The following is a 17,831-nucleotide window of genomic DNA, read 5'->3' on the forward strand; positions in this document are numbered from 1 at the left end:
AAAACTATATTATATTATTATATTTTACATAAATGTCGCAAGAAAAGTTATGAGGGCTTCAAATACAATACTTTGATTAAATTATTTTTAACCGTGTCGTTATTTGAAGCATTTATAATGTGGTATTCTTGGCAAGACGATGTGTATTTTTGATCAATTGTACATTAAAATTTTTAAGGTTACAAATCCTGGAACAAAATTTACTTTTATGTGTAGGCTCGCCTTAAAATGAAATTGACCGACATAAATTTTATTGTCCTGATCTTACGGAAGTCTTTTGTAAGTTGAGTAGTTAAACGAAAAATGTTTTAGTTTATTTATACTTATTTCTTTTCGTTAATTCTACAGGTAAATTGATGCATATTTAATGCATTGGTAGTTCGATACACTACAACAGCAGACAAGCGGTAGTGGTTCTGGTGTCCCCACTCCAGGACGCTAGGAGGCGCTCTGGTAGTAGCTGTTATTATTTTTATTCTGAAACAAGCAAGATGGCGGAAGATAGTGAGCCGAAAAAGGGACCTTGTACATTTTTGTTTAAAAAATCCACAAAAAAGTTTTCCGGGCGAAAGAGAAAAGCAAGCAACAGTGACAAAGGTAGGACTTACTGCTTTAGTCAGATTAAACTCTTTTATTCGAAATTAGATCCCCCTTTTTCTTGTGGATACGTTGTATTTACGGTATTAAGGCGCTAACACGAATTAGCTTTTCAAGAACGGTCTGTGTCTGTGTTATATTTAAGTCTTTCCTCTCATAATGGCAACGAATTTTATCTAATAAGAGCTAAAAGTCTTTAAAGTCCCATGAAAACGAAGGTAGCTGCAGTCTGCGAAGGTTAGCGCTCCAATATTAGTAATACGTGCTGCGTTTGGACTCCCTCGGAAATTGGAAGTGTTCCACAATTCTACTTTTGCTCATTCTAGTTGATTGAAACATCACCTGTGAGTTAAATAAAACAATTATTCCAACTTTTGATGTGTTTTTTTTTTAAAGATGGCAGCAGTGATGAGGAACAGAGCTCGGTGGTTCGAAGAGAAAAGAAAGACATTAGAATCAACCCCATGATTCAAAAGGTACAGAGATTAATGTAAACGAAACAGTTTCAAAAAACAAATTTGTGGTGACCTTTAAAAGAACTGACCTTAATGTTGTCAATATTTAGACAAGGACGGTGGAGAGAGATGCTGTATCTTCCAGTGACAGTGAAGCTGAGAAAGAAGACCAGAAAATCACTGTTGCTTACAAATCCACACGGTCAGCGGTAAGTTGAAACTTCTAATTCATCTAGCCATATGGTTCTCTGCATTCACTGTCTATTTTTGTTAGGTGAAATACTCTTCAGACATTTTCCTGACTCCCCTTTTTTGCCCTCAAAAAGAAACCAGAGGGTCCAGAGGACATGGGTGCTACTGCTACCTATGAGCTGGACACAGAGAGAGACAAAGACGCTCAGGCCATCTTTGAGAGGAGTCAGAAAATCCAAGAGGTATAAGATAAAGTATTACTTATAATCTTTTTAAAATGACTCAACTATGTCTGTAGTTTTCCTTCTTGCTGGATGAACCCCTTTTCTTCTCCCTCACAAGGAGCTGACAGGGAAAGAGGACGATAAAATCTACCGTGGCATCAACAACTACCAAAAATTCATCAAGCCTAAAGACACAACTATGGGCAATGCTTCCTCAGGCATGGTCAGGTGAGAACCAAGCAAAGATGTACTCATTGCCTGTGTCATAAAAAGTTTTTCCTCATGAATGCTAATGCATGTGACATTGCTGTAAAACCTTTCAACAGAAAAGGACCAATCAGAGCTCCTGAGCACCTGAGAGCCACAGTGAGATGGGACTATCAGCCGGACATCTGCAAAGATTACAAGGAAACTGGTTTCTGTGGTTTTGGAGGTGTGTGTCTTCTGTCAGCAGCTGAATCATTAAAACATTTTAAACTTTGATTTTAATATTTACTTCTGCTGTTCAGACAGCTGCAAGTTTCTCCACGACAGATCGGACTATAAACACGGCTGGCAGATTGAGAGGGAGCTTGAAGAAGGCAGATACGGAGCGAATGGTGAGTTCAGGAAGGTTTTATGTCAAGTTTGGTTTTTGTTGTTTCATTAAAGTTTCTGTATCAGCAAAGGTTTTTGTTTTTCATTAAGATGATGAGAACTACGAGGTGAGCAGTGATGACGAGGATTTGCCCTTTAAGTGCTTCATCTGCAGGGAGTCCTTCAAGAACCCAATTATCACAAAGTAAGCTTTAAGTTTAAGTTTGGAGTAATTCTAAGATAAATTTCCACACCAAGACAAACAAGTCTTTCAGTTGATGGCTTGATAAGTAAATGTACAATTTCAGCAAGGTTTTAGTTTTGCTTTTGTTTAATTTTTACTAAGTTTTCAGCCAAACATGTTCAAATATTGACCAGAAGCATACAGATGGATAGTGATCTTTAGTTTAAATCTTACTTTTTTACCATTGTAGGAATATTTTTGGTAAATAAAAAAGTTTTAAAAAATGGATTGATGTGATTTCCCACCATGCATGGTCTGCATTAGTATTAACCAATTAAATATTTTCCAGGTGTAAGCATTACTTCTGTGAAAGCTGCGCTCTTCAGCATTACCGCAAGTCCAAGCGATGTTACGTGTGCAACACTCAAACCAACGGTGTCTTCAACCCAGCTAAAGGTAAGTAGTTTAAATGCAATCGCCACTTTAGCTGAAGCTCTTAAACAAAAAAAAGGGGGTTAATATCATCCATGTGACTTCATGAATGTTAAATATTTTCTATTTCCCAGAATTGATGGCAAAGATGGAGAAACGTCAAGCCCTAGCAGACCAGCCGCCGTCAGACGAGGAGGATTAACAACATCTAAACCTCTGCAGTTTCCCTTTATGTGTTTGTCTGTGTTTTCTCAATAAAATACCTTCTTTTATAAACAGGTAACTGTATTATTGTGTGTTTCCATTAAGCTAGAGCATTAAAGTGAACAATGTTTATTTTTAAAAGTCAAGTTTGACATCTGTAACACTCTGCTTTGCCCTTACTTTCAAACGTACAAGCAGACAAAACAAGCACCAATGTAACATTCACATGAGTAACATCACACCCGGGTTAAGATCAAGAAAATACACTTCTTTGCTTGAAGGTGTTGGTAATGGATGTTAGGTTCAGCCTCTGTGTAACAAAAGTGATGCTTAAGCATGAGATGAAGTTAACATTTCAACAGAGAGCTAAGATGCATACACATGCTGTTCAGTTAGTCGACCCTCAGAGAAAACCTTCCATCTGGTGCAGAGAGGGCAAACAGAGTCCACGGTGCCCCCTCATGGTGGTCTCAGTGAACAGATGGGCCACATTATGCAGACATGCTCAAACAAGAGGTAGAGTGTCCCCTCTGTATATAAAGTAGCAGCTTTCCACTGAATCCCTACAGTCAATCCACACCTTGACCCACAGACCATCCTCTGAACACAGGGGTCCTGTTAGCTCCAGGGGGCTTTAAGGGTGTGACTACAATCTATAAACACGTGTGTGTTTGTGAGGAAAGAGGCCATCAGTGCAGTAAAAGAGTCTGAGCATATCTAAACGACAAAAGCATGTGAAACATCAAAAAGAGGCAAGATGGCTGCTGGCATGTAACCTCAGTCTGGGAACATCAACTCGTTACTTCATCATCTGGACTATTTACAAGTGGGCCGTTACAAAAACAGGTCTCCTGCATGCTCTGAGAGTGTCCCATCTGAATCCCGTGAGAGTCTCCCCACCAAGTCCTCCACTGTCAGAAGTCCCAGTCGTCTACTTCCAGGTGGCTCAGACCGGACTCCAGGCTAGCCAGTCCAGAGGGTGAATCCTGGGGTTGGGAGGAGTCGTAACTTGTGATGGGCGACACGGGCCGTAGCAGCTCAGGCAAAGCCTCCGAAGGCCGGCGTTTAATCTGGGAGACAGAAGCAGAGGAAATTGTCTTCATTATTCTGATTTGCTCTTAGTTATCATGAAAGGAATGAGAGGGATGCCTTACACACCTGTTTGAAGAAGGGATGGCCTGTGAGAGTGCTGGCAGATGGTCTAAAGAAAAACAAACACAACGATGAAAGCCCTGTTCCTTAAAGATTGATCAAACACACTGAAATGAAGCAAGCAGGAAGAGAAACAAGCCGACCTCTTTTCAGGGTCTCGCTGTAGACACAGCTCGACAAAGGCATGGAAGTGTGGGGAGAAGGTGCGGTTGTACGGGTGTCCTGACGAAGAGGAGGGCTCTCCGTTGGACTGGCGGACACTTCCAGCTCCAGGACCCTCACAGATCCCAGAGTCGGCCCCAGAGCGAGACGGTTTCAGTGACAGCTCCTCTGGTGGGATGGTGGTGGTGTCCAGCAGACACGGCACTGTTCCATTTAGCTTCTCCAGCAGCATCTGTGGAAAGGGAACAAACAAGAATGGGGTTTGTGAACACTTTGATTTGAAGAAAAACAGATCCTACACCTTAACTAGTCCGTAAAGAAAATGATACAACATATCTGTCTTAGATAGATAAAATGTGAGACCTGTGTAGCTGGCATGTCTTTAAAGGGCACATGTCCGTTGGCCAGTTCACATGCAGTGATGCCGAGGCTGTAGATATCTGACCGTGAGTCATAACCCTGCAGGTTCTGTAAAGAAAACATCAACATTAGTTTCTACACTATGTTTTAGTGACAACTACTTTGATTTAATTGATTCTGGAAGGATGAAGAGTTCTACCTGCTGCAGCACCTCAGGACTGAGCCAGGGGAGTACTTTGACGCTATACTGAGGGAAATCATGAACCACTCTGGCCCTCTGGCCGTGACGGATCAGACTGAAGATGCTCCTTAGACCTGACATGCAGACCTGCCCGTCTGCTGAGATCAGTACATGGCTGGCTTTCACGCTCCTGCATAAAGACAGTCAGACAAATGAATATCCAGGGTATGTGCTGAAATCCTGAGGTTAAATTCAATACCTTTTCAAGACTTTTAAAAAAACCTTTCAAAAAGTCTTTAGACCTTATCGTGACTTTAAGCTGTTGTTAGCAACCAATCTTTGACAGTTATAGTTTGTATTTTACCATAAAGTAGGTAGGCTGAGAAGGAATAAAGCTTGAAAGAATAAATAAAACTAAAGGCAGGTTATTTGATAGTCCCATTTCCACAACAAGTAACAGCAGTTATTTAAGGCCAACTTGCAGAAGAAAAAAAACAAGAATTAGTTTGTAACAGTCGCAAGAAGGAAAATAAATATTCATGGATACGTTTGGAGTCAAAGCTTGAAAACCAAAAACATTCAATACCTCATAACATTACAATTAAGACTTTTTAATACTTTTTAAGGGCCTTTATTTTCCCACAAATGATTTGGCAACTTTTAATACTTATTAAGACCCCGCAGACACCCTCATATCACATGAAGGTTGTCACAATAAGAGACTTTTACATTTACACTTTGGATTAAAGACATGACTGGTTTAGAAAGCTGATGAAAAACAGATGTAACCTCAATAAAGGCCCAGGAATGGAGAGAAAAATTAGCATCTAAAACTTGATTTAAGTACTCAAAGAGTGGCTTACCGGTGCACATATCCCATGTGGTGGATGTATTCCAGAGCTTTGAGCATACCAAGTAAAATGTATGCAATGGTCAATTCAGTCATTCCATCAGTGAAGTGTGTGCAGATCAGATCTCTCGCTGAACCTTTAAAACAGACAAAAATTAATCCTCTGTGAGTGTTGGCTGCTTTAAGATATGAAATGTCTTCTTTGATGAAGTAATCATTGAATGTATTTGTATTTTTTACCATAAGCCATGAAGGGGGTAATGACCCACAGCTCATTTTCAGCTATAAAGACGCTCTTGTAAGGTAGAATACTGGAGTGGTGAAACAGCTTTGATACATGAAGTTCGCCCTGAGGGGGAGATGAAAGTAAGTTGTAGTGAGAAGAATGAGAGGAAACACTGTCTGAAGAGGAAGAAAGTGAAATGTAATGAAGAGCTGCTGCAGACCTGCAGGTAAGTAACCATGTCGTTAGTGCAGGATTCTAAGTCGATCCGTCGGATAGCCACGTGCTCCCCTGTGGGTCTGTATCGGGCCAGGTTCACTGTCATCAAGTCATCCAGACCCCGCCCTAAGACACAAACACACACCTCATTCAGAAACTTTAATAAATCGACACACACAGCTAGGTCAGAGTGCGCCTTTGCCCTTACGTACCGATAACAGTCAGGACCTCGTAGGAGCTGCTGTCAGGGAGAAAGCTGCCCATGGTGTCCCGGTGTGGGAGGGAGGTCAGACTCTCCTGACTGTTCTCATGGGCCTAGAATTAAAGCAGAGAGGAGGCAGAGTGAATAAAGAGCCCCTGTGATGCTGATGTCAGCGCAGGACGTGGTTAAAAACCTTGTGAGTGACTAACGCAGGGCTGCTCTTATGTTAGAGAAGAGTTAAAGGTCACCTAAGGTCATACCGAGCTTATTAACACAAACTGGCTCTTTGAAACCACTGATAAGAATTAGTATTATTCAAATTACTATCATAAAATATATTAAAAACCATGTCTCGATCAAATGTGTGCGACACACACCCACACAGAAATTGGATGTGCTTGACAGTGAGGACTCCTGATTTCCATTAATGGATCCCATTAAAATGATAAAAATGGACAGATTGCAGAGGCAAGCTGTGGAGGCAAATGAGGCCAAGCTGAACGAGTATTTGGATTGTTTCTGTGGCGACAAGGATGAAGAAGCACCTTTATAACCAGAGATGTGCACTTCAGCGTATGTAATTCTATCCGAAGAGACGAGTCTGACTGAAGATTCATACATGCTATAGCAGAGGCAGCATCTGTCTGCGTTCATCTAATCAGAGGGCACAAACTACCGTCGTGATCAGATTCAAACAGGGTCGCCATGCTGTGCTAAAGCTGAGCATGTTAACTCCATCGGTCTACGGCCTGCAAAGAGGCACAGTGAGTGACATCAACGTGGGACCACAAGAATAAACTCACCATCAACTCCACAACAGGCCATCAGCACAGACAGGCAGTGTCAAACACTCACAACACAGAATTAGACTCTTTGTGAGGTGGCTCAGAGACACCAAACTCCAGGGCACAGCATGTTAACAGCACACTACGGACTCAAACAGGACTGTTTTGATCGGCTGAACCTACACTCCACCTTTCCTCTTCCCCCATCGGGTGAGCCAGTGAGATGTTCGTCTTGAGTTATGGGCATGTGCAGCGTGTTCCGTGAACTACATGCAAACATGAATGTGCAGAAGCCTTGAGGGAGAGGGCTTGTGGGTTATTCTACTCATCAACCTCTATGCGCACATACTCATGCATGCACGCACATCAACAAAAGGCACATGGAGGGGCGATGATGCAGTGACAGGAGTACCACACTTACTTTCCTGTGAGAGAGTCCCTGAGCTTGCTCTGGGTAGAAAAACCACATCATTGACATAAAGACATGTACACACACACACAAACAGGAGAAGGATCTGTGTTTAGAGCAGCTCTTGAACCGGGACGTGCAGCTTCAGGTTGAGGGAGTTCGCAGCAGGCTTTGTCATGATAATTTATGGAAATATGGCTGAAATAATTAAACATTTTCTCACCAAAGCATATGCAAAAGAAAAGTGTGCTGCGGGTTTTCCTCGGGTCTTATGTTGCACAATGAGAACAGAAAACAGCCGAGACATACAAAGTAAACTTGATCTAGCATGCAGCATCAAGCAATGATCTGCCAGCAGGAAAATAAAGATGAGGCAAAGCTCGCAAAGAAAAGAACAAAGAATGATCCACCCCAAAACCTTTCTGAACAAGACAGAGGCTTCAGTAAATAGCAAACACTAAACCAAAGATTTATGGTGAGAATTAGGGCACCTTAAAGGAGAAATCACTGAAAACACAACCTTAAACAAAATGTTTTTTATCCCCAGGACGCACAGAAGTAACAAGCTCTAGACTTAAATATGTTCTTTCTTCCTTATTTGGGGACTTGTGAAATCTGAAAATATAACAGAAAAAAATAAATCTGGAGTACCAACCATCCAACTAGAACAACCACCACTAGGGACTAAAAGGACTAAACAACAAAGACTGCAAATAACACTACTCATGTTCTACATTCAAATAAATGAGGCAAAGGGTTTATTCATAAGAACGTAGTATGAGGTATGTTGGTTATTTGGAAGCTGTAAACCCTGAAAAATCTGAATCTGTTGTTTGATTCCTGAGTTCAACTCCCGCAAATACACATTGGCAAAAAAACGTCACTGCCGTCATGAAGCTGTCTATGTGGCAAAAGTCACAAAATCACAAAAAGGATTAGGTCAAATTCAAGTGGAAAGGCAACTTAAATATTTGACAGCCAAAATAAAGTGCACAACATTTTTATACACCAGATAAACACATTCAAAAGCAGCATTAAATCAAACTGTGCATACTTTTATGTGACAGAAGCATAATAAAAGAGTGAATGTGTTGGTGTCAACCTCATATAATGTAAGCTATGTAGCTGAAAGTGGAAGTGAGGCAGTACTGCTGAAGACATGTAGAAATGACATCTGAGAGGCAGAGAAAAGCAACTTTTCTGTTTGTGAATTGTTTTAAGATGTGTAAGCAGTGGATTGGGAATGTATCTCAAATGCCTTGAACCTCACCTCCAAATAACTCCAAATCCCGCAGGCTCTCCACACTCAATTTCTCAGTTACCCAACGCTGACATACACAGAGGGTTAATGACCAACAGGGAGAAAAGAGAGAAAATGCAAGCAAGAATAAGGAAAGGTTTCACAATAGATATATACATTTAAAGCACTTAAGATGGTTGAGAAAGCTCAAATTTATAAAATCTAGCTCTTTCATGCAGCATTGAAGCTGGTTTTATTCTGCAGTTGCACATAGAAATTAAAGTATTTCCTTGGACAAAGAGAAGCAGGGAGGGACATGGCAAACACTTACAAGAAAAGACATGGATCCTTTTGAGTGTGTCACACATGAAATAATGAAAACACATCCAAGGAACGTCTGTCCTGAGGAAGAAGATATCTCCGTTCTGATGTTTTCTGTGGGAATACAAAGGCGTATGGAGAGATTATACTTCACTGATACACAAATGCTTATAACACATACATTACCAGATGTTATTGCTTTCATTCTTATATAACTGGAGTAAACTGAGACCAGCATGGACTCTGATTAAAAAGCATGAAATTGGAAATAAACTTCTGCAGTCTGTTTAGTGCAATCGGCTGGATTCCAAATCTTTGCTCTGATGACTGTCATATTTTTGAAACACATATGTGAGTGTGACAGATTACTTGTACCTTACTATATTCGACTTTTTATGCCACATATGGATTACGTGTTTGCACAATTTAATGGTTAAAATGAGACTGAAATAATGGATTATTTTTGCAAATTAGTGAGTTTAAAAATGCAAATCGAGCAGCTTGATCAGAATCTGTCATTTGGTTAGGAGGTTGGAGGAGGTAGAAAATGCTGATTTCTGGGATGAAACTTAACAACTTTAACATTTATAAATTTGTGCAAACACTCCAATGCTAGCCATTTGTATTGGTATGTAAAGATGTTTGATCCAAGGTCATAAAAATCCACTTATATCAGATTTTAAGAAGCAGATCTCAGTTCTTGTGAATGCTTCGCTTATGATGCTATGATGTTAGCAACAGTCAAATACCGTTAGCTTCAGTAGCTACATTGACCTATTATAGCGGGGAGAAAGTGCATTAATTTAAAGTTTAAAGGCCTTACCTTTATAATGCCTGAAACATGATGTCCTGTTCTTATATTTCAGGTTATCTTAGTGAGCTAACCGCCTCCTGCGGATGTTTCTAACAGATACAAACTGGGCTGAAGGAGCCTGACGCCGTGTCGCGCAATAATTACATCACGGTTGCGCGAAAGGCTGCGCGCACATATGACGAACTCACAGCTTGGGCTAGTGAAAACAGTGGAGCTCAAACTTTCATCGAAAACAGGTAAATAAACCCGACTTTCTGCTTTCCAACGTGTATTTATTCATCCAGCGTATTCATAATGTAAATATTCACAACACCAGGTTGAAGAGGATCCTCTAACTAATCCACACGGTGAGATTTAGGACGTTAGTTACACACCCCCTTCTCGGCCTCGTTTTGCGGCCTTGTGCTAAAGCTAACATTATGTATTGTTATTGAAGTAAAATGTCATTTTCAATTTACTTAAATGCATAATAACCACATTTTGCATGAGCAGCACTGGTTTATTGCTTACTACCCCCGTATGTAGTATGTGGCTACTACCTTTATGGTTGCGATGCTATGTCAAATTATCATCCAAATAACGTTATGAGGATTTTGTATGACATATTTTAATTCTCACCGGAAAATATTTTTGTACCCCTAGAATCTTAAATATGTTTTTTTTCTGATTAAAGTGTGCAGTGCAGTACAGTCTCCTCCACCACTCCTCTTGGTCATTCACACACACATCTCTCATCCACCTGCATTATTTGTTTACTGCACCTAAATCTGTGTAATATGCTCATATCAACTCAATAAGTTATCGACCTTAATTATGTGTTCACAATCTTTATATTATCTGTATTGTCTGTCTATCATTAATTCATCTGTCTGTTAATATTCAATTTAACTTAAACTGTATATTATATAATATAAAATATATTTATATTAAAATAATTTATTTATTTTTAGAGCTACCCATTATTCAATCCATATATACCCAATAGTTCGCATGTCATTTAATGAAATACAACGATGCTGTCATTGCTGGCCATAATGCACTCTTTAGATGTGGTGCAAATTAATGAATACCAACCCAGGGAAACTTTTCCAGAGAAGTGCAGACTGGGTTGCATTTCAGTTAGAGCCCCCTTGATATTAGAGGTGTCCCAGTCCGATATTGACATCGGATATCAGCAAAATAAAAATATTGGTATCGTATTGGAATGCATCTAATATCTCCGATACAAGCAGTGTCTGTTACCCATTGGTTAATAATAAATGGGTCAGTTTTTCCTCATACCTACTGTTGCTGACTACTGTTCTTTGTTTGAATAATATCACTTAATCTAGCCTTTTCTAACATGACAGACAAACTACAAAATAAGTAATAAAAGTACGCATGTTTAATGCTGATATCTTATTGGAAGTGAAAATGTAATATCGGGACATCCCTACTTGATACAGCACCAAGGCAGAAAATTACATTTTAGAGTTTTTTGTTATGAGTATAATGGAGTAGGTAAAGCTATTTACACTTCTTCTTTACAGCACAACCATGAACTGGAACAAAGGTGGTCCGGGTATAAAGCGAGGTTTTGGATTTGGAGGATTTTCTCTTTCGGGGAAGAAAGAAGAGCCTCAGCTTCCTCAGAAATCTCATACCTCATTTGGAGGCAGGGGATCAGGTGGGACTTATGGGAAGAACCAGCAGCTCCCTTCATTCTACAAAATAGGGACGAAAAGAGCTAATTTTGACGAGGAAAATGCGTGAGTGTAACATCTCCAATCCCTGAGAAGACTTATCAAATCTGGTCCACAACGTGATAAAGAAACATGATTTCGCTTTTTCAAACAGATACTTTGAAGATGATGAAGAGGAGTCCAGTAGCAATGTGGACCTGCCGTACATCCCAGCTGAGAACTCGCCTACAAGGAAGCAGATGCAGTCTGGTGGAGGCTCAGATAGTGAAGATGATCCACTTGATGCCTTTATGGCAGAGGTTGAGGTGAGAGGTGCATCACAGCTATAGAAACAGAAGTGTTTATCTCAGAGTGTGTAATCTGCTTTGTTTTAACAGTTGATTTAATTTCCTCTGCAGAACCAGGCAGCTAAAGACATGAAGAAACTTGAAGAAAAGGAGAAAAATTCAGCCAAGTAAGACTTCAGTATGCTTACACTTTTTCATAGCTTTGATTTTCAGTAACATCTCAGTATGCTATGGAGCTGTCTAAATTAAAAAATTTAACTTGATGGTAAATAAAAAACATCCCAAACAGTTAATGAAAGAATGAGCCGTAGAGCAGTGTTTACTGAGTATCCTATCATGAGGAAAGCAAGGTGACCTTAGCCATAGTGGGATGTGGGCTGTCTTGGGTGTATGAACGAGCTGCAGGGAAGTTTTTTTTCTCCGCTTTTTATTTCAGGGGTATACGTGATGACATTGAAGAGGAAGATGAACAAGTGAGTGAGCCCTTCAGAGTTCTTCATCCACTACACGAATGATCAAAAGATGTCTCCAAAAACCCAACCATTGATTTCTCTCTTGTCTCACAATCCCCTTCCCTCTGCTCTGACCATGCCAGTTAAATTAGCATCCAGTATTCTTGTTGTTTTGCAGACTATAAAAGCATGTTTTAATATAAAATATGGCCGCCTTATAACTTATAACTTCAGAAAGCTGAATATCTTCCTAGGTATTGTTTTCAGTTAGTGGTGTCTGGATGTGAAGCAGCAAACCAGCTCAGTTTTTGACATGTGAGGCTGTGCTCTCTGCAGGAAGCCTACTTCCGCTATATGGCAGAGAATCCTACAGCTGGGCTGACCCAAGAGGAAGAGGAGGAAAACATTGATTATGACAGTGACGGGAACCCAATCGCACTGACCACAAAGAAAATTATCTTACCGCTCCCTCCTATCGACCACTCTGAGGTGAATTGAAAGCACTGTAAACAGTGAGAGTGGTGACTGAACTGTTAATTACAAAAATTTAACTAAAATCTGAAATATGAGTGATTGTTTTTACTATTTTTTTCTATAGATTGATTACCCACCTTTTGAGAAAAACTTCTACAATGAGCACGAGGAGCTCACTAGCTTGACAGGAACTCAAGTGATAGAGCTGAGGCAGAAACTGAACTTGAGGGTAAGGTGTGATTCTTTTACTTGCACAGGTTAATCTTTCAAATTGGCTCTAAAGTTTTTGTGTCTCTCAGGTATCTGGTGCTGCTCCTCCAAGACCATGTACCAGTTTCGCCCACTTTAGCTTTGATGAGCAGCTAATGCACCAAATCCGCAAGTCTGAGTACACTCAGCCAACTCCGATTCAGTGCCAGGTAAAGATTGTTTTAAAGGTTGTGACACAAAATGGTTTTTCTTTTTGTATTAGTGAGAAAGTGTTTTATATTTTCGTTCTCAATCTGGATTCAAGGGGGTGCCCATAGCTCTGTCTGGTCGGGACATGATCGGCATTGCAAAAACTGGCAGTGGCAAAACAGCTGCTTTCATCTGGCCCATGCTGGTGCACATCATGGACCAAAAGGAACTCGAGGAAGGAGAAGGGCCCATTGCAGTCATTGTGTGTCCCACCAGAGAGCTCTGTCAGCAGGTAACTGATCAAAAGGGACTGAGTCAGATTTGATTTTATGAAAATATCATTGCTTTTTTTAAAATATGTCACTTTAAATGTTTGACAGATCCATGCAGAGTGTAAGCGTTTCGGTAAAGCCTACTCACTGCGCTCTGTAGCCGTGTATGGAGGAGGCAGCATGTGGGAGCAGGCCAAAGCTCTTCAGGAGGGAGCAGAGATTGTTGTGTGCACTCCGGTGAGAGAAAAGACAACTGTTTTTTTTTCTTATAGTCAGACAACTGCAACAAATGTAAGCTTCACTGTTGTATGTCTTTGCACAGGGTCGTCTGATTGACCACGTAAAAAAGAAGGCCACATCCCTGCAGAGAGTGTCATACCTGGTGTTTGATGAGGCAGATCGCATGTTCGACATGGGCTTTGGTGGGTGGGAATCCTTACTGCTGAGACAAAAGAAAGTTGTAAACATGTTTTATGATAGCTAAGTTTTATTTTCCCTTTCAGAGTACCAGGTTCGATCTATTGCGAGCCATGTTCGACCAGATCGACAGAGTAAGTGGTTACCATTATGAATGGAGACGATGCTTCAGTATCAGTTTGTTCGTAACTGTTCGTGTGTTGTCCCTCACAGCTCTTCTGTTCAGTGCTACTTTCCGGAAGAAGATAGAGAGGCTGGCTCGGGACATCTTAGTGGATCCGATTCGTGTGGTGCAGGGAGATATCGGAGAGGTACGGAGCATCACATAACCTAAGCAAAGCTAAGACACTTCACATTTGTACATGTTTCTTTACCTTTCTTTATTATGCTTTCCTTCTTTAGGCCAATGAGGATGTAACCCAGGTGGTGGAGTTGCTACCCATGGGGGCAGACAAATGGGGATGGTTGACGAAGCGGTTGGTGGAGTTCACCTCCTCGGGCTCAGTACTCATCTTCGTCACCAAAAAGGCAAACAGCGAGGAGCTGGCAAGCAACCTGACTCAGGAGGGCTACAGTCTGGGTCTGCTGCATGGAGACATGGACCAGAGTGAGAGGAACAAGGTCATCAGTGACTTCAAGAAAAAGAATCTGCCCATCCTGGTGGCCACTGACGTAGCTGGTGAGTTTACTTTTCCAGTATCCACATGAGGCGCTTGTTTCTATACTTTTCGACATTCCTCTTTCTATTCCTCCCCAGCTCGTGGTCTGGACATCCCATCCATCCGCACGGTGGTGAACTATGACGTGGCACGAGACATCGACACGCACACACACAGGATCGGTCGAACTGGTCGTGCTGGTGAGAAAGGTGTTGCTTACACTCTTCTCACCACCAAAGACACATCATTTGCCGGTGACCTTGTGAGAAATCTCGAGGGAGCAAATCAAGGTGTTTCGAAAGAGCTGATGGACTTGGCCATGCAGGTAAGATAAGATCAATAAATGATAAAAAAAAATGGATAAAGGCTCTGGAGAAAATGCATTGTTTGTTGTTGGAGTGACTTCATCTTTTATACATTGTCTCCCTCAGAATCCGTGGTTCAGGAAATCCAGATTTAAGGGTGGGAAAGGAAAGAAGCTGAATATCGGTGGAGGAGGTCTTGGTTATCGAGAGAGGCCTGGTCTTGGCGCTGAAAGTTCTGTAAGTCACTCATTACCACACTGTCAAACAGATTACTACTGATTTCAGACCACTCACCCTCTGATGTGCTTCCAGGAACGTGGTGGCGGTGGCAGCAGCAGCAGCAGTGGCGGTGGCAGTATGTTGTCTTCCTCCAGTGGCTATGAAGGCTTCACTAAAACAACCACTGGAGCAATGGGAGATCGTATGTCTGCTATGAAACAAGCCTTCCAGGTACAACTTCTAACACCTTAAAGGGATAGTTCAGTTTTTTTGAAGTGGGGTTGTATGAGCTCTATGTGACCACTAAGGACATTAGATACAGTAGAAAGTTGTCATCCACGGACACTGGACATCAAGATAGAGTCGGAAATACTCAGTGGTGTAAATGTCTGAGCTGTGACTCAATGCCCACGGATGCTGAGTGTTACTGCTGCCAGTGTCCGTGGATGTTTCCTCTGTATTCCTTTCAGTCGCCATCTGTAGCAGCTCTTCTTCTGTGTACTCCGGTTCATACAGGTATCCTTTTGGTTCCAAAGTGAATGAAACTTCATTGTCGCTGTCATAGTCACTCATTTTGAATTTCCTAAGTAACAATCCTTAGAGTACAAACAAAAGAATTACGATACTTGATCAAACTTACACGAGGCTACAACCGGTGCCCGAAGCATAGCTTGTTTACATTCCTGACAGCTGAAAGGAGGAGGGGGGACGGAGCGCACTAGCGCTGCACGAAAGAACACATGACCAGTTAGTTAGGTCCGGATAAATGTTTATATTTCTGAAGACTTAATGCACTTAAAAAATATTTTATGTAGCGTACCCTAAAACTGTGGTATTACTTTCTGATTTTAGTTCTTGTAGGCAGAGAAAATAGCTTTTGAATTTGGTACAGCCTCTCCTTGTTAGCGTCTATTTCCTCGTCACCATCGATTAAAGTTTGTGTCTTACTGAGGGAGAGGAGACAACTGTCTACTGTATCTAATGTACTTAGTGGTCACATAGAGCTCATACAACCCCACTTCAAAAAAACTGTACTATCCCTTTAACCTGTCTGATTTACCAAACCTTGTTTCAGTCTGTGGTTTTGAATAATTTGTTTTCATCCAACCATGTTATTACGCTAACGCTTTGCATAACTCTTCTAATGTGTCATTCTTCATCCAGGCTCAGTATAAAAGCCACTTTGTGGCTGCGTCCAGCGGCCCTCCAAAGCTCAGCACCAAATCCAACAGCTCTTCAGGCTGGACCAGTGCTGGCAGCCTGAGCTCTGTGCCGACAGAGGCCGCCAATGGTTCAGAACGGTCCCAGGGACTCTCTATGACCATGACTGGCTTCACCAGTGCCGGCTCCCTGAGCTCTGTGCCCACCAGCCAGACCAGTTCACTTCAAAGTTACCCCCCTCCACCTGCTCCTCCCTCACAGAGAGACAGCTCGCGGGACAGACACAGTGAGGACAGAGGGCGCGACAGTTACCACCGCCACAGTGATAGGAGCGAGAGACACAGCGGCGACGACCGCTACGGAGACCGAGATCGGCATGGTGACAGAGATCGGGACCGACACAGTGACCGGGACCGCTACAGCAGCAGCAGCAGCAGCCGCCACAGCGAGAGTCGTAACGGAGATGGAAGCAGGAGGGACAGAGACGAGCGGAGGAGTGAGAGGGATGGGGGAGACAGGGGGAGCGGGGAGGGGAGGGACAGAGGTGGAGATGACAGCTTTGCCGTCCCTGAACCGCCAAAACGTAGAAAGAGCAGGTGGGACAACTAGAAAAATCAAAACATCAGTGTGATTACATTTGCAACCAACTGCTCCATGATGAGCTCGTCTCTTGTGTAGGCAGACAACAGAGCATATCAAGGGCTGACTCAAGCACAGGACCGTGGACTTTGAAGAGATGTGAACTGACACTCCTGTCAGAGCGGTTAGGGCTTCATCATTCGCTCAGAGCTAAACAGTGTGTAGGTCATATAAACACAAGCAGCCCTCAGACTTCCCCTGTACATATTCCATTGAGACTGTTGTTATTGTAAGTCAGTAGGGTCAAGCAATAGAACTGTAAGGGACTGTTGGTTGTCTTTTTTTTTTTTCCCAGAGCGTCAGACGTGCCTCTGTGCTTGTAAACTGGTTGCTTTGTTTTGAATTCTTGCCAGCCGTGTTTGTGTGTTTGAGTTTTGTTAATTAAAGAAGCTAACTGCTAATTTCTGAAGGCGCTGTGATCCTCAAACAAACATACGTGTCAACAACTATATATAGCTTTCTTTGTGTCTTGTATTAAAGTTTTAGTGAAGTGCCTTCCTCTGGCATTTAGTCTCTATGCTTTTTAAATGTTTTTCAGAAAGATGCATCTGTTTGTACGAGAGGAATTTCAAATGTCGATTCAAACCTGGAAAATGTGAGGTTTTGGATTAAAAAGAAACATGGCATCCACTTTTATAGACCCTTTCACTGTTTGTAAACAGTCAGGGGTGCATGTGCATTCAGGCATAGCAAGTATATCCACTGTGATAGTCTGTCAAATGTCAAGACAGGCAATGGCATTCACACAAGACTGCAAAGTATGGGAACAGGGATATGAAAAATGAGTCAGAAAATAAGTCAAGAATATAAAACTGCACCCACAAAAAATCTGCATAGTTTTCATTTTGTGATTTTTAACTTGCTAAGTTTAGTTTCTGGGGGGCCCTCTCCATGTTCCAACAGCTTTTCTTGACCGCAGCAACCAGTGAAACATTCAGCTGAATGTCGCCAATTAATTTGGACGCTTTTAAAGCCAAAACACGCGATGCAGGCTGTCAGAAGGTCTGTTTTCTGCACCGCTGCAAAAGTATTTTTTTGTTTTCATAATGCAAAATTTTGATCGGAATGATAATCAGAAATACT

At 41.7% G+C, this 17,831-nt stretch overlaps 3 protein-coding genes across 5 annotated transcripts; 2 read left to right on the forward strand and 1 right to left on the reverse strand.

Moving 5' to 3' along the window:
• The first annotated feature begins 415 nt into the window (after positions 1-415).
• On the forward strand, positions 416-2,927 carry rnf113a (ring finger protein 113A). The gene is made up of 10 exons (XM_074696088.1): positions 416-597; positions 994-1,073; positions 1,163-1,261; positions 1,379-1,486; positions 1,587-1,696; positions 1,795-1,901; positions 1,978-2,067; positions 2,156-2,249; positions 2,578-2,684; positions 2,795-2,927. The coding sequence occupies exons 1-10, from the start codon at positions 492-494 to the stop codon at positions 2,860-2,862; spliced, it is 969 nt and encodes a 322-aa protein (XP_074552189.1). The 5' UTR covers positions 416-491; the 3' UTR covers positions 2,863-2,927.
• On the reverse strand, positions 2,911-9,924 carry strada (STE20 related adaptor alpha). Of its 3 annotated transcripts, XM_074696084.1 has the most exons (13): positions 9,792-9,924; positions 8,979-9,082; positions 8,678-8,735; positions 7,420-7,448; positions 6,224-6,326; positions 6,016-6,137; positions 5,810-5,918; positions 5,583-5,706; positions 4,738-4,909; positions 4,542-4,646; positions 4,160-4,410; positions 4,023-4,065; positions 2,911-3,934 (listed from the first exon to the last, which is right to left on the reverse strand). In XM_074696084.1, the coding sequence occupies exons 2-13, from the start codon at positions 8,988-8,990 to the stop codon at positions 3,779-3,781; spliced, it is 1,284 nt and encodes a 427-aa protein (XP_074552185.1). In that variant the 5' UTR covers positions 8,991-9,082; positions 9,792-9,924; the 3' UTR covers positions 2,911-3,778. The 3 variants fall into 3 exon arrangements, with proteins under 3 accessions (XP_074552185.1, XP_074552187.1, XP_074552188.1); XM_074696086.1 differs by lacking the exons at positions 7,420-7,448; positions 8,678-8,735; XM_074696087.1 differs by lacking the exons at positions 7,420-7,448; positions 9,792-9,924 and having other exon boundaries at positions 8,979-9,060.
• Positions 9,925-9,943: 19 nt separating this feature from the next.
• ddx42 (DEAD (Asp-Glu-Ala-Asp) box helicase 42) lies at positions 9,944-17,394 on the forward strand. Its single transcript, XM_074696083.1, has 18 exons — positions 9,944-10,018; positions 11,312-11,530; positions 11,619-11,769; positions 11,863-11,918; positions 12,188-12,224; positions 12,540-12,692; positions 12,802-12,906; positions 12,977-13,096; positions 13,192-13,368; positions 13,457-13,585; positions 13,671-13,770; positions 13,852-13,899; positions 13,979-14,076; positions 14,168-14,444; positions 14,523-14,749; positions 14,856-14,966; positions 15,042-15,179; positions 16,113-17,394. The coding sequence occupies exons 2-18, from the start codon at positions 11,319-11,321 to the stop codon at positions 16,716-16,718; spliced, it is 2,745 nt and encodes a 914-aa protein (XP_074552184.1). The 5' UTR covers positions 9,944-10,018; positions 11,312-11,318; the 3' UTR covers positions 16,719-17,394.
• The last annotated feature ends 437 nt before the right edge of the window (positions 17,395-17,831 follow it).

This window comes from Halichoeres trimaculatus, unplaced genomic scaffold (genome assembly GCF_033239565.1).
Source record: "Halichoeres trimaculatus isolate MK-OKI-2021-1 unplaced genomic scaffold, fHalTri1.1 fHalTri1_scaffold_20, whole genome shotgun sequence".
Lineage (NCBI taxonomy): Eukaryota > Metazoa > Chordata > Actinopteri > Labriformes > Labridae > Halichoeres > Halichoeres trimaculatus.